The following is a 26,884-nucleotide window of genomic DNA, read 5'->3' as shown; positions in this document are numbered from 1 at the left end:
GGAGCAGTATTTATTATGCTTCATCTGAAGTAATAAAATCAGGGGTAATGATCCTAATCTCAGATAAAATAAAAGCAAGAATAGATCTAATACAAAAAGATAAGGAAGAAAATTACATCCTACTTAAAGAATATATTACTTAAAGTAATATCAATACTGGAGATAAATTTACCAAATGGTATAACATCCAAGTTCCTAAAGAAGTTAAGAGAGCTGCAAAAGCAATAGACAGCAAAACTATACTGGTGGGGAATCGCAAACTTGTTCTATCAGAACTAGATAAATCAAACCATAAAATAAATAAGAAGTTAAGGAGTTAAATAAAATTTTAGAAAATGTAAGTATGATAGATCTTTGGAAAAAATTGAATGAAGACAGAAATGAATATACTGTTTTTCTCAAAGGTATATGGAACCTACACAAAACTATTAACCCAATATTGGTGTATAAAACCCTCAAAATCGAATGCAGAAAAGCAGAAATGGTAAGTGCATTTTTTTCAGAACATGATGCAATAAAAATTACTTTCAATAAAGGCCATGGGAAAATAGATCAAAAATTAATTGGAACCTAAATATTCTAATCCTAAAGAATCACAAGATAGAACTGAAACAACTAATCATAGACACAATCAATAATTTCATTCAAAAGAATGACAACAATGGGACAACATACCAAACTTTTTGGGATGCAGCCAAAGCAGTTCTTAGGGGAAGTTCTATATCTTTAGATGCTTATTTGATTAAAACAGAGAAAGAGAATAACAATGAATTGGGTGTGCAACTAACAAAGCTAGAAAAAGAACAAATCAAAAATTCCTAATGAAGTAACACATTTTAAATTCTGAAAATAAAAGGGGATATTAATAAAACTGAAAGTAAGAAAACTAATGAACTAATAATAAACACAACTAAGAATTGGTTTTATGAAAAAAACCAACAAAATAGATAAACCTTTAGTTAATTTGATTAGAACAAGGAAAGAAAAAAATCAAAATATTAGTATCAAAAATGAAAAGGGTGAACTTTCTGCCAATAAATGTGGTTGGTGTTCTCTTCTTTTTTGTAATATAATCATTCTCTCTGGGAGCAGGTTTCTTGGGGAAGTTTTCTGGAGGCAGCCTTAATTTCAGTTCAGAGTAATAATCACTTCAAATGCATCCAGCTGTGAAAATCCAAACATTTATTTTCTCCTTCCAAGTCTTGTCTCTTTCCTTGGGCCTGGGTAGCTTTCTCAGAGGCCTATCTCCCTCCTTGGATTCAAGAGCTCTTGCAGCTTTTCTTTTAGCTTTTCCAGCTTCTGCCGCTAGCTCAACTCCGATTCCTGCGGCTAGCTCAACTCCGACTCGTGGCTTCTCAATCTTTTCAACTGACTCTTCTCACTCTGTCAATCTTCTGAACTGACTGACTGAAGCTCTTATATATGATCTTTTAAAGATGTGAACCCAAAGGTTGACTCCTCCTCTGAGAGTGAGATTATGGGAGGTGTGAATTTGGAGATCTCATGCTGAACTCTGAAATCTCCCAAACGTGTGTGAGCTAATGTTTGATTTCTCAAAGGTGTTAACTTAAGCATTGTTTCTATCAATACTAGTGACTTAACACCTTATAAGGATTTGTTCTAATGTGTGAACCAATAAGCATTGTATCAATTCCATTGAGTTAACACTAGGATTCTTACAAATAAAGAGAAAATTAGAACAGTAATTAAGAACTATTTTGCCCAGATTTATGCCAATAAATCTGATTTAAATTATCATTGTAAAATGGATGAATACTTACAAAAACATAGATTGCCCAGATTAACAGAGGAGGAAATAAACTACTTAAATAGTCTCACTTAAAAAAAAAAGGAAATTAAACAAGTTATTAATCAACTCCCTTAAAAAAAATCTCTGGTATTAGATGGATTTGCATGTGAATTCTACCAAACATTTAAAGAACAATTAAATCCAATACTATGCAAACTATTTTGAAAAATAGGGAAAGAAAGAGTCCTGCCAAATTCCTTTTATGACACTGGATTTGGTTCTAATATCTAAACCAGGTAGGATGAAAAGAGAAAGAAAATTATAGACCAATTTCCCTCATGAATATTGATGCAAAAATCTTTTAAAAATATTATCAAAGAGATTATAGCAAGTTATCACCAAGATGTACCAACTATATGAACACAATTACAAAACACTTTTCACACAAATAAAGTCACATCTAATCATTTGGAAGAATATTAAGTGCTCATGAGTGAGCTAAGCTAATATGATAAAAATGACAATTCTAGTTAAATTAATCTACTTATTCAGTGCCATACCACTCAAGTTCCTAAGAAGTTATTTTACAGAGCTAGAAAAAAAAAAATAACAAACGATCTGGAAGGAAAACAGGGCAAGAATTTTAAGGGAATTAAGGGAAAAAATGCAAATGAAGATGGCCTAGGTGTACTATACCTAAAACTATATTATAAAGCAATGGTCATCAAAACCATTTAGTAATGGCCAAGAAATAAAGTTGTTTATCAGTGGAATATGTTAGATTCGCAAGACACAATAGTCAATGACTATAGTAATCTAGTGTTTCTTAAACCCAAAGAACCCAGATTCTGGAATAAGAATTATTTGACAAAAATTCCTGTGAAAATTAGAAATTACTATGGCAGAAACTAAGCATTGACCCACATCTATTACCCTATACCAAGATAAGGTGGAAACGGGTTCATGACTTAGACATCAAAAAGTGATGCTATAAGCAAATTAGAAGAACAAAGGATAGTCTGTCTCTCAAATTTGTGGAGGAGGAAGGATTTTGTGGCCAAAGAAGAATTGGAGTACATTATGGAAGACAAAATGGATAATTTTGATTATATTAAGTTAATTTTTTTTTTGTACAAACAAAACCAATCCAGACAAGATTAAAAAGGAAGTACTGAACTGGGAAAAAATTTTACATCCAAGAGTTTTGATAAAGGCCTCATTTCTAAAATATATAGAAAATTCAACTTTATAAGAATAAAAGCCATTTTCCAGTTGATAAATGGTCAAAGACCATTTATTTGACAATTTTCATATGAAGAAATTAAAACCATTTCTAGTCATATAAATGCTCTAAATCCTGTTGATCAGAGAAATGCAAATTAAGACAACTCTGAGGTACCACTAGCCACCTCTCAGATTGGCTAAGATGACAGGAAAAGGTAGCAATGAATATTGGAGGGGATGTGGGAAAACTGGGTCAGTAATGCATTGTTGTTATTGTTGTGAATTGATTCAACCATTCTGGAGAGTAATATGAAATTATGTCCAAAGGGCTATCAAACTGTTCATATCTTTTGTTCCCCTGGTGTTTGTATTGGGCCTGTATCCAAAATAGATCATTGGGTAGGTAAAAAGACACACATGTGCAAAAATATTTGTGGCAGCCCTTTTTTCAGTGGCAAGAAACTGGAAACTGAGTGGATGCCCATCAGCTGGGACAATGGCTGAATAAGTTATGGTATGTGAATATTATGGAATATTGTTGTTCTATAAGAAACAATCAGCAGGATAATTTCAGAGAGACCTGGTGATAATTACATGAACTGATGCTAAATGAGGGGAGTAGAATCAGGAGAACATTGTACACAATAATAGCAAGATTATATGAGGATCTGATGTATGTGGCTCTTTGCAACAGCGAGGTGATTTAGGTCAGTCCCAGTGGTTTTATGATGAAGAGAAACATCTGTACCTAGAAAGAGGACTGTGAGCACTGAATGTGGATTACAGCATAGTATTTTCACTTTTTGTTTTTGTTTACTTGCATTTTGTTTTCTTTTTCATTTTTCCCCTTTTTGATCAAATTTTCTTGTGCATCATGATAATTGTGGAAACATATATAGAAGAATTGCACTTGTTTAATATACATTGGATTACTTGCTATCTAGAAAAGAGGGTAGGGGGAAAGGAGAGAAAAAATTTGAAACACAAGATTTTGCAAGGGTGAATGTTAAAAATTATCTATGTATATTTTTCAAAAATAAAAAAGCTTTTTTTAAAAAGAAACTCAACACAGAGTAATGATGGAGAAATTCAAGTCCAAAAGAAGCATAGTTGATGGGAAATGGGGAAGATACAATACTTGTCTTCCTTATGGGACCTTAAACAGGAAAAGATGAAATCAATGATACGTTAACACTTCCAAGATCAATATATTCCACCCCCTAATATCCCCTGAGGAAATCACCCACTCAGCAATATGGCATTAGTAGAGAAGGGCTACAGTGTATGGAACAGAAATTATAGAGGTATTTAAAAGGTACATTTAAAGTACATATTACTTCTAGAATTGGAATATTTCTCATCTCATTTTTATAGCTGATCCTTGGTGCTTCAAGGATCAACTGTGGGCCCAGTAGCTTGAGTATGCTTGCCAAACCCTATCTTACACTGTCAGCATTTGGAATATTGATAGAATCTCTTATGTCATCATTTTGACTCCACTGCCACTTTACCATAATAGTTTCAATCCTTTAGTTCTCAAAGTTTTGTATCCTTCATGATCTCCCTGTGAAGATACTTATTTTTTTCTTATTGATATAGCTGATAGCCTAATTAACAATAATTTAGATTTACATGTTTCTTTAAGGTTTGGGAAGCATATTTTTTAAAAAGAAAAAATGAAAAGAAAATAATTAGGTTGTTAAAAAAATAAAGTTTAGATAGCACTTTTTCATAACAATTCAGTGAGATAGGGAATGTTTGTTTAACATTTCTATTTTTCAAGATAAAAATGAGATTCAGAGACAGGAAGTGATTTGTCCACAGTCACATGATCAGTAGGTGTTAGAACTGGAGCTCATACTTTTGATGGCACGATCAATGTTCTTTCCCATTACAATACTTATCTGTTGGTCTTTTGGCCTTGGTCAGCAGAAAGCTAGACTCCAGAGAATTGAGAGGAACTGAGGCGGGTAGAGCAGGACTTAAACTTTTTCCACTTACTGCTATGTTTTGCCTGAGAAATTTTTATGTGAACCTGGGTAAATATGTATATAAAATAGGTATATGAATCAAGCATTACATAATAACTCATAATTCCATGACCCCCTGCATTCAATTACAAAACTCCATTTAAGGTCACGAACCACAGTTTAAGAAGATGAGACTAGAGGAAGGGCAAGTGACAGAGCACAGAGGCAGTCACCAAGGACATACTTTATCTTACTCACATATTTTCCCTGTAAATTATTGTTTTTTTTTCCTTAAAGGCGAGCAATCCCGTTATCAGGGTTTAGCTGAATTGATGAAAAATAGCTTTATACTTGATATGAATGTTAATATCCAACACTGACATTTCAGCCCCATGGGGAGAGCAGGGAGAGGTGTTGATGGGGAAATCAGTGCAAAACATTGAGCTTTATTGTGACCACAGTGCCCAAGAGGGAAATATATTTTTTATGTAGGTTGCATTTCCTCAGACCAAATTATTGCCTCCTCTCTGCTTCTTTTACTAAATACTAATACTAGTTTTCCTCTTATTTTAATGTGGTCCTAAGTTTAAGTCTCCTTAGCAAAGATGGAACAGTTAAATCTCACGTGATTCAATTAGTAAGGACACTGAGAATCTCAAGTCAAAAGGCATCTTCAAATGGCAATGTGGTATGATAGAGTACTAGAATTGAAACCAGGTCTGAAATCCTGACTCTTATTCTTGTCTTTGTGACAACAAATTTTATTTTTCAAAAATAAAAAGCTTTTAAAAAAGAAAATAAAAGAACAAAAGGGAAAAGAGTACTCAGCATAGTCGTAATGGAGAAATTTAATTTGATCCTAAGTTTGTGTCTCCTTAGCAAAGATGGAACATTTAAATCTCATGTAATTTAATCAGTACTTGATTGTTACTTGACCTTTATGAGATTCTCAAATTAAAAGGGACATCAGAGGTCAATATAGACCACCTGTTCCTGGTGGCTGGAGGTGGGGATAGAAAGAATGCCATGCATCATACTCAATGAGTGATCGTCTATCCTTTGCAGGAAGACCTCCATTGAGGGGGAATTTACTTTCTCCTGAGATAATCCATTTTACTTTTCAATAATTCTGACTATTAGGAAGGTTTTTCTTGACAATAAATATAAATTCATTTCTTCACCCTTTCTACCAGTTGAACCAAGATAAGCCTCTGGGACTAAAGAGAATAAATGGAATTCTTCTTATATGCAATAGGACTTCAAATCCTTGAACCTATCCTTTTCCCCTAATAGCTTTACTTTTCAAAGGTAAATGAAGCTAGTCATATGATATCATCTTGAGATTTTTCACAACATCATTCCCACATGCTGGATGACTTTCATGTAGCCTATTAGTGTCTTTCTGACAATTGGATATCTAACCCTGGACAAAATATTTGAAATTTATTCTGACCAGGGAAAAATATAAAGAAACTACTTCTCCCCATCATATTGACTGCTGATAATCATTTTTATTTCCCCCTTTCCAATCCAAAAAGCATTCTTCCTGGTAGAGAAAATAGAAATAAAACAATAATAATAATAAACTTTTCTTTCTCTGGGTTGTCAGTTATTATCATTCCATGTGCCCTGAAAAATGATCTTATCCCTTCATTCTGTATATCTTTCTTTTGGCCTTCTTCTCTACCTGTCATTCTATTTCTTTATCTATCTATCTATATATCTATCTATCTATATCTATATATATACACATATATATATCTGTCCATCTATCTAGAATTTATCTATCTATAATATTTAGTTTATTTTGAGCTTTGAAATATAGGAAATAGTCTTAACGTTATCTCCTTATGTCATTGTTATGATCTTTTATCTTCCTCTATTCATTTTTGACCTCCTGAACGTTTTTCCCCTAAAAATATATTAACTGGCTAGTCCATTCATAGTTTATACTATGTGTATATAATACATATATAAACACATACATTCATATGTGTGTGTGTGTGTGTGTGTGTTGGGTATGTTTATATACCACCTTCCATCCTTCATTAGAATCCTTTCTCTTTATTTCAGAATTTTATTTCTGAGAACTCTCACTCTTGACATGACTTCTCCTTATAAAATTTTAGTTAGTCAGTTGTTAGTCAGTCAGCTACCCATTTTTTTCCTGAAGCCTTTGAAATTTGTTTTCTCTAAATCTAGGATACACATTACTTCTACTACTATAATGATAATAATGAAGATGATGGTAATAACAATCTAGCATTGATATGGAGCTTACTATATTCCAGGCCTTGTGCTAAGAACTTTAAAAAATATTATCTTATTGCATCTTCATTATTACATTGAGAGATATGTGCTATTATTATCTATGTTTTATAGGTGAGGAAACTGAGAAAGATAGAGATTAAGTGACATGCCTAAAAACATACAGTTAATAAGGGACTGAAGCTTGATTTTAATTCAGGTCTTCCTGATTCTAAGTACAGTACTCTACCCTTGGTATTACCAAGTTCTCTGTAGACATACTAGACTGACTTTCCTTGTCTCTTAGAATTACATATTATATAATATAGACGTCATTTCCTCAAATCATGTAGACCATCATGATACTTCAAAGAATTTGAGAGTTGAAACATCCATTAAATCCAATTTATTACTGAAAAGCAACCTCCCAATACTATAAAATCACCAAAAGGTCATCTAGACTTCACTTAAAAAAAAAAAAAAAAACTCCAAGGAAGAAGTAGCCACATTCTAAGATAGTCAATTTAATTTTTGGATAGCTCTAATTTCTGTAAAGCTTTTCTTTTCTTTTCTTTTCTTTTCTTTTTACTTTTATTTTCCTTTTTTTTTTTCTTTTCTTTTCTTTTCTTTTCTTTCTCTCTAAGGCAATTGGGTTTAAGTGACTTGCCCAGGGTCACACAGCTTAAGAAGTGTTATGGCTGAGGTCAGATTTGAACTCAGGTTCTCTTGACTTCAGGGCTGGTATTCTGTTCCACTGTGCCACCTAGCTGCCCCCTGAAGCTTTTCTTTAGGTCTCTTTGCAGCTTCTTCCCATTGTTTGTAAGTCTCTCCTTTTGGTTCAAATACAAGAAATCTACCGTTTTTTTCCATATAAATAACTTCTAAATGTTTGAAGGTAACAATTATCTCCCCTATGAACCCATTTTTCTCTAGTTTAAACATAGTTTCTTCTATCAATTTCCCTGTGTTGTGGACTAATTCTGCTTGTCCTCTTTGACATTTTCTTGTTTATTTATGATCTTATACAATGTGGTGATTAGACCTGAATACTGTGCTCTATATGTAGTTCAACCAAGGAAGATCACAGTGGGACAAAAATCTCTTGGAATCCTTTCCTTGCAATGTATTACATTTGCTTGTTTGCCTACCACTTCTTATTACTGACTCAAATTGAATCTGAAGTTCACTATGACCTCTAGATCTTTTTCATATAAATTATTTCCTACATCTTGTATTTAAAAAATAGTGGGATTTTTTTTTTTGGCTTTTGTTTTTTGTCCAATCACTTACTCTTAATTCACATTGAACTATTTTTCTTCTTATTTTATATAATTCAGCCCTATATTTTAGTCTCAAGATATTGTTGGATCTTTATTTGGTTTTCTAATGTGCTAGCTAACCCATCTTGCTTTGTGTATCATCTGAAAATATACTGAATATCCTTTCATTCCCTTTATACCAATCATTGAGTCATGTATTTGACAGCACAGGAACCTTATTTTGGTGACTTCTGTCCTTGATTATTGATTCATAGGTCTAGTTCTGGAAAAAAAAAAGATTTTAGGGCCTATCTAGTTTGACTCTTTATTTGAGAAATGAGGAAACTATGACCTACAGAGGTCAAGGAATTTTCCCACTTTCAAACAGATTGCAAATCTTAGAGTCAGTATTTGGACTCAGGTCCTCTACCTGGATACTCAGCCAGAGAGAGATTGCTTCACTCAGCTTAGTTTAAATCCATCTAAACCACATCTCTTCATCTTTATTGAAAGAATAATAAGAAACTTTATCAAATATCTTAATAACATCTAGGCAAAATATATCGATAGTATTAGAACAGGGCACAAAGTAGCGACTATGCAATCAGAAGATTCTGTCTATGGGTGATTCTCAATTTGTGCATACTTAATTGTGTGATCTTGAACATCACTTAATCTTTCTGAGTCTCAGTTTTCTCATTTGTAAAATTTTTAAAAATCAAACATATATCACCGAATACACTGAACAAAAATCATTCCAACTATCATTCCATCAGTATAATCTTTCAATTTAATAATAACTAAAAAAGGAAGGTGTTTTTGGCTCTTCTCATTCAACAGTGATAAAAAATTTACTATATGCTACAAATTGAACTTAAATATTAGACAAAGGAAAAAAGTAAAACAGTTGCTTCCCTCAAAGAGTGTATGTTTAAATAGACAGAAAAAAATCTCAATCAAGATAGATACAAGTTGTGTGTGTGTGTGTGTGTGTGTGTGTGTGTGTGTATGTGTGTATATTTTGGTGGGTGAGGGCGCTAATAGCCTTGGGATAAAGAAAGATCTCACATAAAAAGTGTTTTTTAACCTAATTCTTAAAGGTATCTTGAAGATTAAAGTTATATGTGACAATGGGAGTAGATTGTAAGAATGGGGGACTGCTAGTTCAAAGGCATACAGACAGGGGTTGGAGTGTTCTCCATGAGAAACAATAATAAAAGCATGTCTCATTGCTTTGGGGCAACCACTTTCTTCAAGCTTCAAATATGCCACCTTTTTCTTCTCATATATGTCTGAAATAATTTTAATGGCACTTCCTGCATAATAATCATCTATAATATTATTCTGCATCTAATTAATCCAATATACATCTTTTTATTGCTCTTTGGAAATTGTGATTTTTTTTTAAGATTGTGGTTTTCCATGATTTAGCTCCCAATGGCCTTACCAGGGTGGTGTTAAAAAGATAAATTTTTGAAGCAAGAAACACCTTGGGGCCATTGAAACCCCTAAACAATTTTCACCATGTTTTCTAGCAGAAGGCCTTGGGCAGAGAAAATATTTGGTGTTTGGCTGAATTAGCACCACAGAGAATAATATCATTTTTGAAGAAAATGATCATGTTTTCAATTTGTTCATCTATTAAATTAAGGAACTTCTAGCTAATGATTTAACCAAGAGGAGTTTGTCATGGTGGAATTTAAGACAGTGACAGGTTAGTGAAAAAGACATTGACATCCAAAAAAGCTTTTCAGTAGTTCTTAAACACTGCACAAAGCTATAACAATTTGCCTCTGATAACATTGCTTTTGTCCCAAGGAAACGCATATTTTAATTTAATAAAATCATTGCAGATTTCTCTATTCTTTAACAACACATCTCTTCTTTCCCACTCAGTTCCCAAATGCACACAGACTATGTTTCAGCTCACAAACAGCTAACTGCCATGAAATAGGTCACTTTTTGGCAAATCAGTTTATGTTTCTGAACCTCAGTTTTTGTGTCACCCAAGTGAAATAGTTGGGACAGCATTCTACATTCTTATGTTCCTTCTAGGCCTAACATTTTATGTCATAAATCCTAACATTTTTTCTTAAATTCTAACATAATATTCTTAGATCCTTTTCAGCACTGACCATATGATTCTATAATTCTATAATTAATGTATCTATAACTCTTCCCATTTTCTCATGCACAATTCATGCATACCTCTGGTTCATACCCATATCCAGTCCTTTTTTCACCATCTCTCACCAACATATTTGTCAGTATTGTGCATATAGCTTGATACTTCTTTAAATACATAAAATTATCTAAATTCTGTTTTTTGTAAATAAAACCTTCACATGGAGACATGCAGAAATAACATGCACATAGCATCCATCTGCCTCATAACCCATGAAAGATAGGTCATCTTGGAGCTATCTCAACTTTTCCAGCTCAGGTAGACTCTAGTAAACTGTTTTAGCTGAACTGCTGAGGCTCTATATTTTATGAAGATTACCTGGAGTTGGAACTTAAACAAAACTTCAGAATCTATCTTCCTTTATCCCTAATTTCCCTAGTTAGATTCCACCTATGTGTCATATCTCAATATTTGCAGTTAAAGCTTACAATCCTAAGAAAATTTCTAAGTCAACTTTGAATAACAAACCATAATAAACTAGTAGAGCCTAGTAGTATGAGGATGGTATCCAATTGAGCAGAAAAGACAAATCCCCCATTTTACTCCTAATAATAACTCACATACCTATATCATGCAGTCCACAAAAAATGTTTTCCTCACAAAAATTCCTATTTTATGAAGGAAAAATTAAGGCTCAGAAAGATTTAGACATTTTTCCATAGCCACAGTTTTGAGAAGAGTCAGAAATGGAATTGGATCTGATTTATTTTGATAGAGCTGAATTTTCTCCCCACTTTCTCTCTTAAAAACCTATCCATTTCATTTTTCTCATCAACAATGAGTTGATTCAGGACAATTCCAATGGACTTGTGATGAAGAAAGTCATCTGCACCCATAGAGAGGGCAGTGGGAACTGAATGTTGACCACAACCTAGTATTTTTCACTCTATTTGTTCTTTCTTTGGGTTTTATTTTGTTTCTCATTTTTTTTTCCTTTTTGATCTGATTTTTCTTGTGCAGCATGATAATTGTGGAAATATGCATAGAAGAATTATACATGTTTAACATATATTAGATCACATACCCTTTAGGGGAGGGAGTGGGGGGAAGGGAGGGAAAAAATTAGAACACAAGGTTTTGTAAGGGTGAAGAATGAAAATTATCCCTCTATATATTTTGAAAATAAAAAGCTTCAATTAAAAAAAAAAACCTGTACATTTCCTCTCTTCCCTCCATAATGACTTCAAGAAAATAAAAACTTAGCAGTGGTGCTGAAGGAAGGTGGGATAAAGAAAGGAAAAATTGCTGAAGATCTAAAATCCTGATGCTTATGAGAATTTCTTCTGAGTTGTGGTTGTGTCATCTTGTAATCTCCCTCATTTCATAATTTAGGAAACTGATTCTCAGAGAGGGTATAATGGGTAATTATCTAGCTTTGAAGTTTTTAAGATCTCTTGAGTACATATCCTATCTCTGACACATACTAACTGCATGATCCTAGGCAAATCATTTAACCTTTAACAAACACTTGGAGTTTGTTGCTTGTAAAAGAATTGAGGCATCTACATTCGTAGAGTGTATTTCTTAATAAACAAATAAACACAAACATATTTTTAAAGTGATTCCTAGATATGGGACATAGGGCTAGGATTAGAACCCACTAGTTCCTAATGACAGAATCTTTATAATATTACTCTGTTGTCTTTCATGCTTCCTTTGTCTTCTACACACTCTCTCCTTAATCTTCTCCCCTTCCCTTATGATAACAGAACTTATCAGTTAATGAGCATTGATTAAACACTTGTTATTTGCCAAACATTAAGAAAAGGAGCTACATGTCTCAGAGAACAAGTGCAAGGAACCCTGAAGAGGACAAGGCATTTCTTCTCTTGGGGATTCAATTTCCCCATATATAAAATGAGAGATTCCTCTGATAGCCATTCCAGCTTTAATATATTAACTATTTTATAACCTAAAATTTATATGCCAAGATTTATTCCAGTTTAAAAATTCTTGAATGCTGTCTTCTAATATTTTATGATCTAAGGTTTCTTCCAGGGAAAGAGCCTTCTAATACTTTATAATTGGGATGCTCACTATCTTTTCCTTCATATTAACCATTGTTCTCCTCTCTCTTTCTCCTTCCTCCCTTCCCCAACCTCTTCCTTCTTTCATTTCCCTCCCTTTTCCATAGGACTCCACAGAATGGAGCAAGAATGAGAGGAATAAGGCAGACAGAAAAGCATGAACTGGAGGTTTGTTGAGTTCATCTACTTCCTGTTTATATGGGACCATATAACAGTGCAGTCCTCCCATCAGGAAACAGCTGTTACCGACCAACATGTCTCCAAGGAATTTGATTGGCTTATTTCAGACAGGGGACCTTTCCATCACTCCCGAAGCTACCTATCCTTTGTGGAAAGACACCGTCAAGGATTTACAACCCGATATAAAATATACAGGTATGTCCTGAGCTGATCTACTTTCAGTTATTACTCTGCTTGGGTGGGCCAAACTTTGCCGTAGGTATGGCTTTAGGAAGGGAAGCCAAGCAAAGTCATCACAGTCCTTCAACAGAAAGGAAATGTCATTGAGTCTACTGGTTTAGCAACAAGAAGCAGCCGTCAGATGTTGTACTTGGAAAGTATTCATGGGCACCTGAAGTCAGACAGAAAGCAGTCCACACACTGGTAAACAATAAATATAATAATAGTTGTCATTTCTATAGTATTTGAAAGTTTATAAAATATTTTCCTAACAACAACCATTGAAATAGATGCTGCAAGGATAATATTCTCCATTTTATATATGAGAAAACAGATTATGAGAGGGAAGAAGATACTTGTCTACGGTCACAGTAGGTTATTGATAGATCTGGGATTCAGTCCTTCATTTTATTCCAGTGGGAGAGGGACTGTATGAATATAAGCAAAGGGAAAATAAACATGATATGGAAACTGAGGAGAGGTGGGAAAAAACAGTACCCAGAAAGCATTGACAAAAAAAGTGATTCACCAGTGGTCCCACAGTTAATACAGGTCAATAGCAAGGACTGAACCCAATTTTTCCTGATTCCAAGTCTACCTCTTCTATAAACTGATAAACATCCTTTCTCTTAGAATAGGCATATAGTAAAAATATTCTTATCTTAGACAATATTTAAATACCTTCTGCTTATCTTTCCAGTTTTTTTTACATGAATTTATTCTAGACTCTAGATTCTAGCCAAATTAAATTGCTAATATTTTCCAATCCCATCTGTGTGTGTGTGTGTGCTTGTCTCTGTCTCTCTTTCTTCTCTCTCTCTCTCTCTCTCTCTCTCTCTCTCTCTCTCTCTCTCTTTCTCTTTCTCTCTCTCTCTCTCTTTCTCTCTGTCTCTCTGTCTCTCTCTTTGTCCCTCTTTCTGTCTCTCTCTGTCTCTCTCTCTCTTTGTCCCTCTGCTTTTCTGTCTGTCTGTCTGTCTTTCTGTCTCTCTCTCTCTCTCTGTCTCTCTCTCTATCTCTTTCTGTCTCTCTCTCTCTCTCTCTCTCTCTCACACACACACACACACACACACACACACACACACACTTTTTCTCACTCTTGATATTCAAGAATCTGATCGGCTTATTACCCATGTATATGTGATGCTATCTTCCTCTCTGTGAAGGTCTTCTATCCTTCAAGGTCAGGTTTAGGAGTCATTACCTCCATGAAGGCTTTCTCAGTTCTACCTAGATGAAAGTGCTCTCTCTTCTTGTTTTCTGGGAGCACCTCATTTTCTTTGCTCCTATCACATTACCACTTATATTATGCTTATTCATATATTGATGGTTGGTTGTTTATTAGATTACAAACCCCTTAAAGGCAGGAACTATTTCTCCTTTGTATAATCATCATGTGACCACAAAACCAGCATAGAAATGCATTGTCTCGCACATGGACTAGGTGCTTAGTGTTTCCTAAATTGAATTCAATCTCAAACCAATATTCTCAAAACCCTTTCCCTAAAAATAGATTTCCCTTAGAACATCATTATATTGAGAGGTATGCATGCATAAGCAAAATATGGAAACTTTTGACAAGAGAATGCCAGTATCAATAAACTGTCCTGCATGTGAGGACTGGAATGAGGTCCAAACATTGGAATTTGGAGTGTATGGGGAAAAGATTGAATATGTGTGGCATATTACATAACTAGTTTGGATTCTCTAAATCCTTGCACACTAATATGAATGCTTATTGAAACTATAATGTAATGTTCATGTTCTGTAATTAATACAATTTATTTACATAAGTGGTCTTTACTGTATGTATGCTAATATATGTGAGGAAAGCCCCACCTAAGCCAAGTTTCTAGAGGATTTCGATATTTTCTCTATTAAAAATAGAGTGAATTGGGGCAGCTAGTTGGTGCAGTGGATAGAGCGAGCATCAGCCCTGAAGTCAGGAGGATATGAGTTCAAATCTGGCCTTAGACACTTAACATTTCCTAGCTATATGATCCAGGGCAAGTCACTTAACCCCAACTGCGTCAGCAAAAAAAAAAAAGAAAAAAAGAAAGAAAGAAAGAAAGAAAGAAAGAAAGAAAGAAAGAAAGAAAGAAAGAAAGAAAGAAAGTATATATAGATGTGTGTGTGTAGTGAATTAAAATTTGTTCTCTTCAAATATGTGTAAAAGTAGCATGTAGAAAACACTTATCCTATCCAAATTCAGAGGGAAGGTATAGACCTATTGAGTAGAAGTTATGAGGAGGCATGTCTTGACTAAATATGAGGGAAAATAATGATTCCTAACAATTTAAAATGTTCAACAAAGAAATGGTCAGTGTTGGTAACTAGTGAACTCCCTGTCACTTTATTAATAATAGCATTATGCATATCTAATGCCCTAGAAAGTAGAAACTGGACACCATCACTGTGGAAAAAAGACCTTGTTAGGCTTTGGACCTTAAAGAGGCCCAATGGACAAAAAGGAGCCATTTTTGGTCTTCAACCATAAGATTCTAGAAGTCATGTATTAGATGTAGTCAAATTATTTGTCATTTATGACAGTCTGATATAGGGACAGTTAAAGACCTGGATTCAAATCTTGATTGTGTTATTTACTGCATGTGTCATCGTCAGCAAGTCCTTTTCCTTCTCTAGTTCTTATCTTCCTTTTCCATAAAAAATGGGAAGGTCAGATTAGATATTCTCTAAGTCCTCTTCTGGGTCTGAGTGTGGGTACTTTTATTATCTTTTTTTTAAGAATATATATTCTTTTTCTGAAATTGATTACCTTCCCAAGACTATGTTTTGACATGTGTGAGCCAGGCAAGCCAATGTGTCCTAAAGTCTCAACGAAAAGCATAATTGTTCACAGGAAAATCTAGGTAAAACATCATGGATGGTCATGTGCTTTTCTTCCTTGCACTTAGAGAAAATATTCTAAGCACAGTGGTCACCAGGTGGCAGTTTGGGAGTGATATCATGGTCTGTAGAGGGAGATGCTTGGCTAGTCTGCACTGCCCCAGCCAGGGGGAGGTATGGACTCCCATCTTAGCATAGAGTTCTCAGGCAGGTATCCAGAGAATTCAGCTCATCCATGAATAAAGCTGAGCAAACAATGACATTTTTACATGGACATGCTCATCAGAACTATAATGAATTGGCAATTTCTCCCCCTAACAACACATGGCTTTGTTGAGATCCTGTCACAAGCTGACTGGTGATTTCCCAGGGTGTCTGGCTGTGAGGTAACTTGGACACAGCACATTAGAAGCATGTCATTTGCATTGCAGACTTTCAAGAGATAAAACCCCTGCCAGAGTTGAGATGCACCATAAAGCCTGACTATCATGAGCATCCCGAGCAATTGTTTGTGCAACACCCAATTCCCCAGTCTTGGCCCACTCCAGTTCCTGCCTCTCTTGAGTATCAGGCCCAGTAGTCAGAAGTACCTATACCCAACTCTCAATCTGTCTGCACTGGGCTCAGAGGGATTCTGGGAATTGCAGGAAGGGGATGAGCACCAGGCAGATCTCTTCCTTCTGCACAATCAGACTAATATCCATAGCTCATGCATATGTGGGGGGGGGGGCTCTTTCTAGCTGTTTTTCCTCTGTCAGACTTACTGTGGGAAGAGAGGGTAAGAAGGAATCAATGCTGAAAACTGCAATGAGAATCTTTTAAGTTAAAATCCCAGCATCTCATTGTGCTGTATGTTGCTTTACTGAGTGATTATCATAACAGTAACTACACATCCCTGTAACTCAGGTTTGTACCCTGCTGCCCAACCAGAGGTTTGCTCCTCATTTTGAAGCAATGGGGTCCATGGGGAATGTGACACTTGTTTGGCTTGGAAGGGGAGGACATATTCACTTTATAGAAAGGAGAAGGCCCTTAATTTTACTTTCACACTCCACTTAGGCTTCCTAGTGATGGGTATTCCCAGTGGGACATTCTGTTTTTACAAGAGTTTGGAGCCCATTTATCTGCATTTCAAGGTGAGCCTCTTCAGAGTGCTTAGAACTGGATGAGAGCTTACAGGTCAGCTAATCTTTCTCCTTTTTGACATTTTACAGATGAGGAAACTGAGGAATAGATTTCCCTATGATTGCACACGTGGTAGAGTCAGACTTAGGCCTGAGTCTTCTGATTGCATATCCTGTACTCTTATCTGAAATATACATCTATCTTAATGCAGTGAGCTTTAAAGTACTACATAAATGTAAACAATATTTTTTATTATTAAGAATGATGCTAAAGTAGAAAGAAACCTTAAAATGTGTAATATTAGAGGAGGAGACTTTAGAAGATGGAATGTCAAACAAATTATAGCACACAGAATTTTGGGGCTGGACAGGACCTTAGGATGTAACATATTAAAGTTAGGAAGTACCCTAGAAACAGAATTTTAGAATATATTTTACAGGGAATGTTAGAGATCTATGGGAACTTCCAACATAGACTGTTAGATCATGGAATTTTAGGATCCTCTGAAACTATTTATGTCAATACCATTATTTCTTATATACAAGGAAATGAGTGAGATGGGAGATAGAAATAAGCATTTATAAAGAGCTTACTATGTGTGCATCACTGTGCTAAGCACTTTACAAATATTATCTCATTTGATTTTTGAACTAATTCTTTGAGGATTATTATTCCCCTAATTAACAAATGGAGAAACTGAGACAAATAGAAATGAAGTAACTACCTTAGGGATACACAGCTAATTTCTGAGATTGGATTTGAACTCAGACCTTCCTGATTTCAGACTCAATTGTCTGTCCACTTTGGCTGCCTATATAAAGATTTAAAAGCTCACCAACATTAGAAAATTAGTGGATGGCAGAACCAATAATACTTTACACTTCTGCTATCATAGTATCATAGAATTTGGGACTCTAAGGAATATTATCAGTCATCTAATTCAATTCCATCATTATACAGATGTAAAATTGAGGTTAGGAAAGACCCAATGAGTTCCTTGGACAAGGTTGTATGTAGCTAAATTGAAATCCAGATTCTGCTCTTCTTCCTTATAATCATTAAATATAAATCACGATAAATTACTGAAACACATTGCCTCTAATTTCTCCCCGAGCACTGCCTAAGGTTTGCCAGTAATTCCCTATGAATTCTTCTCTATTTTCAAAAGTCGTTAATTGCTAAAATGATAGCTAGTTGATCAAATTTAATGGCTAAAAAAACTAAAAGACAGAAAAATCACGTAGGATGGAAGGAAAAAAGCTACATCTTATGTACAATGGGCAAAGAACAGGTACAAAAGAAAGGAAGGAAGGAACAAAAGAACAAGTATTTTTTGAGCATCTTTTATGTGCCAGGAACATAAGCACTTTAAATTTTATTTTCATAAGGTTTGAAATAAGGTTGAAGTCTGATTCAGTGGCTAGGGGGCTGGCTTTGGGAGTTGTAAGCTATAACTTGGAGTCTCAAGTCTGGCAGCTACTAGCCACATGACTTTGACTAAGTTATTCTACCTCTGATCCCTGTTTTTCTTTCTTTTTTTTTTTTTGGTTGTTTTAATTTTTCTGTCAATGTAGATAAAGATTTAATTATATTATTTCAATATATTTTATTAATATTAAACAATATAATATTATTTAATTTATTTTTATCTCTCAGTGGGGATAAACCCTAGTATCAACTCATTCTACCTTGAAAAATTGTAAGGAAAGAATTATCATTATTACTACTATTGCTGAGGCAATTGGGATTACGTGACTTGCCCAGGGTTACACAGCTAGGAAGTGTTAAATGTTTGAAGTCACATTTGAACTCGGATCCTTTTAACTTCAGAGTTGGTGCTCTATCCACTGCTCCATCTAGCTGCGCCTAGAATTATTATTTTTTTTAGCTATTGTCATGATATTGAATGTGTATAACCTTTATGAGAAACAAATGTCTTCTTAAGAAATCATAATAAAATTTCTAGTTCAAGGCTTCCGAATTTTGAAATTTTCATCTTTTAAAGGAAGTAACAGAACTCAGAGAGGTTCAATGACTTGTCCACAGTTGCACAGAGAGTTAAGTAGCAGAATTACTGGGAACTTAATTCTAGACCTGCTGCCTCCAAACTAAGTTTTCTGTCCATTCTATCAAGTTTTCTCTCTTTTCTCTTTCCCATATAATTGTCATTTCTGATTATAGAACTTCCTTTATGCTAATTGTCTTCTAGTATTGTCTCTCTTAACCAAGGACTTTACTTCATAAGTTAGAAACTGCAGAGACAAGCTTCAGCTCAATGAAAGGAAGAGCTTTTTAAAAACTAAAGCTGTCCAAATATGGTGTGCTTCCTCAGGAGGCAGTGAAATGGGTTCTCTATTACCAGGAAATCTTTGAGTAGAAGCTAATTGGTCTCTTTAACAGATGCTGTAGGAAACTTTAAGGGATCTTTCCTTTATTCTGTTTCCTTTTCTTCCTCTCTCACTCTCCTTATTTCTTTTTCTTTATTTATCTCTTTTCTCTGTGTGTTCTTTCTTTCTTTAAAAAGTAATTTATTTATTTTAACATTCATTTTTTTTAAAAATTGAGTTCTAGATTCTTTCCTTTTCTCCTGTCTCTTCCATCCACTGAGAAGGAAAGCAATATGGTATCAATTATACATGTGAAACCAGGCAAAACACTTCCATATTAATCATTTGAGAAAAAAAATCAAGAAAGATAAAGTGAAAAAATCTATTTAGATCTGCACTCAGAATGTGTCTATTCTTTCTATATGTCATACTCCCATATTTGTTCCTGTACAGTTGTTTGCAGATCAAATCTTTGTAAATATAATATGCTTTTCCTACTGTTTTACATACATCAAACAGATGTTCAGTTTCAATTTTGATTTGATTTTTAATTAATTCTTAATGGTTTGTTTTTCCAGTTTCTCTGATTACTGGTTTCTTTAAACAATTACTTGAATGGACAAGGGGAAAACTTGTTATTTAAAGTTAGTCATTCTGTATTATAAATAATCATATGCTTCTCAGACTCTGAAACCTGAATATTTCTATAAAGGTGGCAGAAGTGATAAGCTTTTGTATAATGTGTACTATGTGCTAGACACTGTACTAAGCACTTTTTTTTACAAATATTGTCTCTTTTGATTATCACAAGGTAGGTATTATTTTTCTTCATTTTACAGTTGAGGAAACTGAAGCAAACAAATGTTAAGACACAGCTAGGAGATTTTAACCTGTGTTTTTGACTTCAGGCCTAGAATTCTATCCACTGAGCTGCTCAAGCTGCTTCAAATTTCTTCCCTTTCACAGTTTTGTGGTGTAGGTATTGAAAGAATTATTTTGCAGATGTGTAATCTGTAACTCAGTGTGATGAAATGGTTTGCCCAAAGTTATATAGCTAATAAATGAATAAGAGGAGAAGTCAAGACCAAGGATCCTAGAGTTTAGAACTAAAGGGGAACTTCTTAGAGGTCTAGACAAGAGATTTGACTCAGCATCTAAAATGTAGCAAGAGTCAGAATTCAAACCTAAGCCCTCTGATTTCATAATGAATACTATTTCAAACTCAATATTCCAGAATCTATCCTTTTGAGAAGGTTCAGGATGTTCTGGGGACTTTTTTTGTGTGTGTAGTTACTTAGTTTTTAGTTGTGTTTGACGCTTTGGGATCCTTTTGGGTTTTTTTTTTTTTTGGCAAAGATATTAGAGTGGTTTGTGATTCACTTTCTCTAGTTCATTTTACAGATGAGGAAACTGAGGTAAGCAGGATTAAGTGGCTTGCCCAGGGTCATACAGTTAGTAAATGTCTGAACTCAAGAAGTCTTCTGATTCCAGGCTAGATATACTATCCATTGAGCCATTTAGTGGGGAATAGGAGATTTATTTGATGCCTCTACATCCAACCCTGACCTAAAGGAAAGAAAAAAAGAGTTTTCAGTTATTGCTGTGGATGACCTAATATTCTTTTGCTTTCAATCAGGATAATGCTTAAAACTGGAAGCATTCCCTCCCCTTTAGCTACCCAATCCACCTTTTTTTTTTCCTTTTCTTTCATGCTGCATCTGGGGTTTTAAAAATTCATTTATGTTTTTGGGGGATTTTTTGTATGACTGTCACTTCCAATAACACATGCAATAAAATTCTCCCTTGTAACAAATAGAAACAGTTAAATAAAACAAACCTGCACATTAAATGGCCGAGAGCATAGGCAGCATTCCATTTCCATAGTTCGTTGCTTTTCTGTTAAGGGAGGGAACTCTATTTTATCCTCAGTTCTTTGGAGTCAAGATTGCATATTATATTAATCTGAATTCTGATGTCTTTTATTATTATTTCCTTTTTTGTTATTGTGGTCATTGTATGTATTATTTTCTTTTTCTTTACATCAATTCATACAAATCCTATCATAAATTTTGTATTTATATGCTTGTTTTATCTTACTGAATCCATTTTTTAATTTTTTAAAATTCAATTCAATTACATGTTTTTCAGTGAACAAAAATCTGTTTTTGCTCCCTTGACTCCCTGCTTTCACAGTTGGGGAAATATAACAACAGCAACAACAACAAGAAAAACAATATTGTAAAAGATATATACAGTCAAGCAATACAAATTCTCTCATTAGTCATATCCAAATGTATGTATTATCAATAGTGCTCTGGTAAGTGTTTAACAAATGACTTTCCAAAAGGAGGAAAAAGGATGTTCAATATGCTTTTAATTGACATTGTCAGCATTTTTTGCAGCAATTCTTAAAATCTAGAATATCAACAAATCATAAATAAATTTCTTATTTGTATCATTAATTGATTTCTAAGGTGTAAATGATCTCATTGAAAATTTAACTATTTGGGGCAAGTAGGTGGCACAGTGGATAGAGCACCAGCCCTCAAATCAGGAGGACCTGAGTTCAAATCTGACCTCTGATACTTAATACTTCCTTAGCTGTGTGACCCTGGGCAAGTCACTTAACCCCAATTATCTCAGGGGAAAAAAATACAAAAAACTTAACAATTGTCCTGAAAGAAAGTGTAAGCTGGCTATAACATATCCCTGGCTCTTTTTTTTTTTTTCCTTGAATCTATCACTTGTTTATCAGGAGGTAGATAGCATGCTTTATCATTGATCTTCAAGAATTATGGTTGCTTTTTAACTCTTACTTCTCATTATTGGTTGCTTAAATTATTGAACTTCATGGGAATGAATAAGGCCCATTCATTGATATTTGTCCTGAGCCTTGCAGAGAGCATTGTTGTTGCTTATTGGAGGCAGAATTATATACCAGAACAATGACCTGGGAGACAAAACCCTTACATTTGCCATAGTTATGCTGTTATGTGACCTTAGACCAAGGAATTTTAAATTCTTTTAGCCTCAGTTTTTTAATCTGTAAAAATTGGGAGTTTGGGCTAGCTAAGTGTAATTTCATTCTAATATTTTAGCCTAATATATTCCTTCCAAAATTTCCTTCTATCTTTAACATTCTTTGATTCCCATTTAGTTCTGTGATTCTCTAATCAGCCATGCTTCTATAGGTCTTTGCATTTCTATCCAAGATCATTACTCTAGCCTAGTGACCTGCAAGTGTAAAACAAATACAAGGCAGCCTTCTTCATGAAACTTTTTACTCCAAATGTTTATACTTGAGAAGAAACAGAAATGGGAAATTTTGTTTCCTATCTATTGTGTTACTCAACTATTTCTTTTGTTTTTCTTCTGATTCCTAATTTTGAAAATTCCCCTCAATGTAAAGGACATGGTAACTTTAGCAGTTAGGGCAGAACCATCTGTTGTTTGATCAAATTACATGAGTTTTTCATTTTGTGTAGATCTAGCCACGGAGAGCTTGCTGGTGGGTGGGTGGATGTGCACTGCATTATGATTTCTGTAGGAGGACCATCTCTGCTACAGAGAGGGTGTGTGGGTGAGTCTGCTCATAGTTTGTGAAGATCTCTAAATTTGGGAACACCTGTCTCTCTTCCATCAGGCCTTTGGGAGGGAAATCCTCAGTGTTCTTCAAAACTCCGTAGATGAAAGGCTTATTAGATAAGGGTTGCCCGCTCCATATTCCCACGGGGTCCATATTAACACTCAAAACAAGACTATAAGAAATAACACATCAATTCAGACATTGCTGGTCCTTGTGTTTGGAAGGTATTTGCCAATCATGAAGGCTAGCAAAACAGGGAGGAAGCTGTGAGTATGATGCTGCTGACATTTCCTTCTTTTAACAGTAAGCAGCAGGGAAGCCATCAGACTTAGCAGGTATGCTGAAGAAGCTTTTCCTTATTGCATCCATATATATTGAACTTAAAGAGGAGGATCCTGGAAATTCAGGAGGTGCCTTCTGTTTAAGTTAGGAGACACGTACCCACAGGAAGCAGTATTAGAGAGAATTAAAATTCTAGGGTCATAGAGCTGTAAGATACCTTAGGGCATAGTGCATTGAATGCTAGAGCTGGAAGGAACCTTAGTTGGAATTTTATTACAGAAATTGTTAGATATGAAGCTGAGACCCTAGAGAGAATTCATGAGTTTTCCCAAATTATAGAACAATTTAGCAACAGAACGAGGACTGAAATCCAGGTCTATTGTCACCTATGTTTGCTACCATTGATCATTTACTTGGATATCATTATTTCTCCTCTTTTGTCCTTTGAACTAGTCTAGATGGTCCATGTGGGTATCAGTATCTCTTCTTAGATGGAAAAGACAATGGTTCTGGAGGAAGGTAGAGGAAAGTCCAAGAGAAAGAATGAGGAATAGAGAAGTTTCTGATCCCATACATTTGTATGGCATGACTTCTTTAGTCTGGGGTGCATTCAAACTTTCAATGCTTATTGATTTATATATACTACCCACGTCCTCTCATTTGCAAGTACCTCATCCATTAATCAGCCAGGTGATAGGAACAGTCTGTAGCTTCTGGTCTTTTAGCTCACTCCTCAGGTTGACTTTGATCTATAGAGCCCTAGAGAGGCTGGGGTCCTCTGGGACTGTTTTCACCTGAGTACCATCACAGCAATCAGCATTATTTCAGGAGTGCTGACTTTTGCTTGCCTAGGAGGGTAGCTTCCTGTTTCATTCAGGGCCAGCATGGGGGAAGACAGGCCCTTGAACACTTATGTTAGCCTAGACTTGATTGACAGGACACAATTGCATGTGACATGTCAAGCTCTCCATGGGCCTCATATTACATCCTGCACCTGGGAGACAACGCAGGTGGTTCAAGGAAGAAAGAGATGATATGAATGGTGCTGTGACCTGGATGATGTTTCCCTCTCTGATAATCTGAGCTCCTGGGGAGCAGGATATAGACTGACCATATAGACGCTAAGTTTGAATTCCCTCCAGGATTCTGATAGAAGATAGCACTTGAGACATAATAATGGCATGAGGATGGCTTGATTTCAGAATATTATTTTAGGATAACCGTGAATAGCAGCTGTTACATTGGACAAAAGAGTAAAATGTAAGCCTGTTCTATCTGCTAGGTGGTTAGAATGAATGTGTGGGGACAGTTGACCCAGACAAATTGACCGATGAAAGGATATGTTGTACTGTAATATAATGACTTCAATATTCTTTTGATTTATAAAAATGTGCTGAGAATGAGTCCCTCAGTATACTCAACCACAGAGAAACTTGGATACAAAGGATCTTGTCCTGACACTCCAACTGTGTGAGTGGTGTAGTGGAAGGAAGCTTATAATTAGACTGAGAAGACCTGAGTTTGAGTCTCGTTTCTCCGTAAGAACTTTTTGTGTAACCAGGGGCCCTCTCAGTTTTCCCATCTGTAAAGAGGAGATAATGATATTCATATCACCTATTTTAAGGTTTTGAGGCAGGCACTTTATAAACTATGTAGTGCTATACAAATGGGAACTAGTATTATTGCTTTGACTCTTTTACATTGTTCAGCACAATAAGCAGGGCAATGACATGAAGGTGACATAAGGGCAGAGAAAAAGACAAAGAAAGTTCAGTTATATGCAGCACCATGACAGTCAGTCAGTCAGTAGTCCAATTAGTATTTATTAAAATCTTGGCACTAAACTAAAAGTGCCAAACACTAGGAATATAGATACAAGTAAAAAGGAAGACAATTCCTATCCTCAGGAGCTTACATTCTAATGAAAAATTATCAAAGATAGGGCTGGATTTGGAGTCAATAAAACTTGATTTCAAATTCTGCATTTAGAAATTATTAGATGGGCACTTCCAGGCAAGTGTTGCATTTTCATTATCTGTAAAATGAGGGGGATGAGCTAGAAGCCTTCGAGATCCTTTCCAGCTCTAAATTTATGCTTAAAATTTTGTAAAGGGAACAGTGCCAATTATAAGCAATTACAAGCAAAAACAATCCCACCTAACAGAAATGTCCTATCCAGACATTTGAATAATGCTTCTTCATGGCATTTCCCAGTTTTCAAGACACTCCTCAGAAAGCAGGAACCACAAATAATATTATCCATGTTAGGAAAATGAGGAACAAAGTGGTAAAATGATTTGCCCACATAGTTACCAGGTGGCTGGGACAGAAGTCAAAGCCATGTTTTCTGGCTTTCAGTGAAGTTAACTTTCTAGTACAGCACCCTATTTCTTAGCTGAACTGGGGTGAAATGTAGAGTTATAAATATTGAGGTAAACATGGCCTCCTAGATCATCCTGTATAAGTCCCTCATTTTACAAATGTGGAAAAATTGGTGTAAGTAAATTAGCCATTTTTCTCAAAGTCACATAATTAGTATCAAAAGCTGGATTTAAACTATAGTTATTATTCTTTCCACTGTACAACATAGGAATCTCAAGCCCCAAGAAAATAGATAATAAAACAAAGTTAAAATATCCTGACCATCTGACTGTTCATGGAACTTAGCCTAAGCATATGTTTTCTAAGTGAGTTAGAATGAAAACAAGAATATTAATTTAAAAATCATTCAGTTTTCTGAACCAGAAGCAGATTGGAATTTTTTTGTATTTAATACTTGTCAAATTTGATATTTTACAAAATCAATTGCAAAACTTATATTTGAGGAGATTATGATTTTGACCAATTGAGAATTACAAAGGACAATCAATATTTTTGAAATGAAAGTGAGCATTCTGATATCATTCCTTTTTATAAGTTTAGTTTACAAACATTTCATATTCTGTTTCTGCATGTTAATTAACTATTCCTGGTACCAAAAAGAAAGTGTTTGGTCTTCTGGAGGTAGGGATTGGGTTAGTGCTGGTTGAAGCATCTCTTCTTTATTATTTATTTATTTTTAGAAGCAGGATAAAATGTTCTGTGAATACAGTTCCTTTCCAAGGCTAACGTCTTCATCTATCTGTTTATGCAGAGTAATCAAGAAAACTAAAGATTTTAGTCACTAAATTTAAAAAGACAAAACCATCACCAAAACTGACCTTGGAATCTGAAAATAATTTAGCTTTCATCTGTCCTTTTGAGCTCCCAGGAAAAAGCTCATTTTTTTTGCAGAACCATTTTTTTCAAATATTTTTTTTCCTGGAAATTTGTATAAATTGCTATTCCAAGGTGGATATTATAGTCATCGGATTGCAGAGCAGAATGGGAACTTGAATGTTCATCTGGGTCAACCCTTTTATCTTATAGAGAATATCTCATCTAAAATCTTTACAACACAATGCAGTAGGGAAATGTGTTCAATTAGAGGTGAAGAAACTTCACATCTATTCCTGATTCTTCCACAAATTGGCTGTGTCACCTTTAAAAGGTCACTTTCCTTCACTCTGATGCTGTTTTCTCATCAGTAAAATAAAGTCAGATTTGTTGATCTCTTAAGGTTTTTCCAGTTTTAACTTTTTATAATTCTAAGATTCTTTCCAGTTCTTATACTTTTTCAT

General features: G+C 34.8%; 1 protein-coding gene across 1 annotated transcript in view; it reads left to right on the top strand.

The window, feature by feature from the left end:
• The window catches only part of BRINP1 (BMP/retinoic acid inducible neural specific 1), a 173,700-nt gene that overhangs the window by 39,930 nt on the left and 106,886 nt on the right, over positions 1 to 26,884 (top strand). Inside the window, exon 2 of the mRNA XM_051979524.1 lies at positions 12,770 to 13,037. Coding sequence (XP_051835484.1) covers positions 12,820 to 13,037 — 218 coding nt within the window. The 5' untranslated portion in view covers positions 12,770 to 12,819. The remainder of the gene's footprint in view (positions 1 to 12,769; positions 13,038 to 26,884) is intronic.

This window comes from Antechinus flavipes, chromosome 2 (genome assembly GCF_016432865.1).
Source record: "Antechinus flavipes isolate AdamAnt ecotype Samford, QLD, Australia chromosome 2, AdamAnt_v2, whole genome shotgun sequence".
Lineage (NCBI taxonomy): Eukaryota > Metazoa > Chordata > Mammalia > Dasyuromorphia > Dasyuridae > Antechinus > Antechinus flavipes.
The sequence above is the reverse complement of the archived record's forward strand: the minus strand, read 5'-3'. Positions and strand labels throughout refer to the sequence as shown.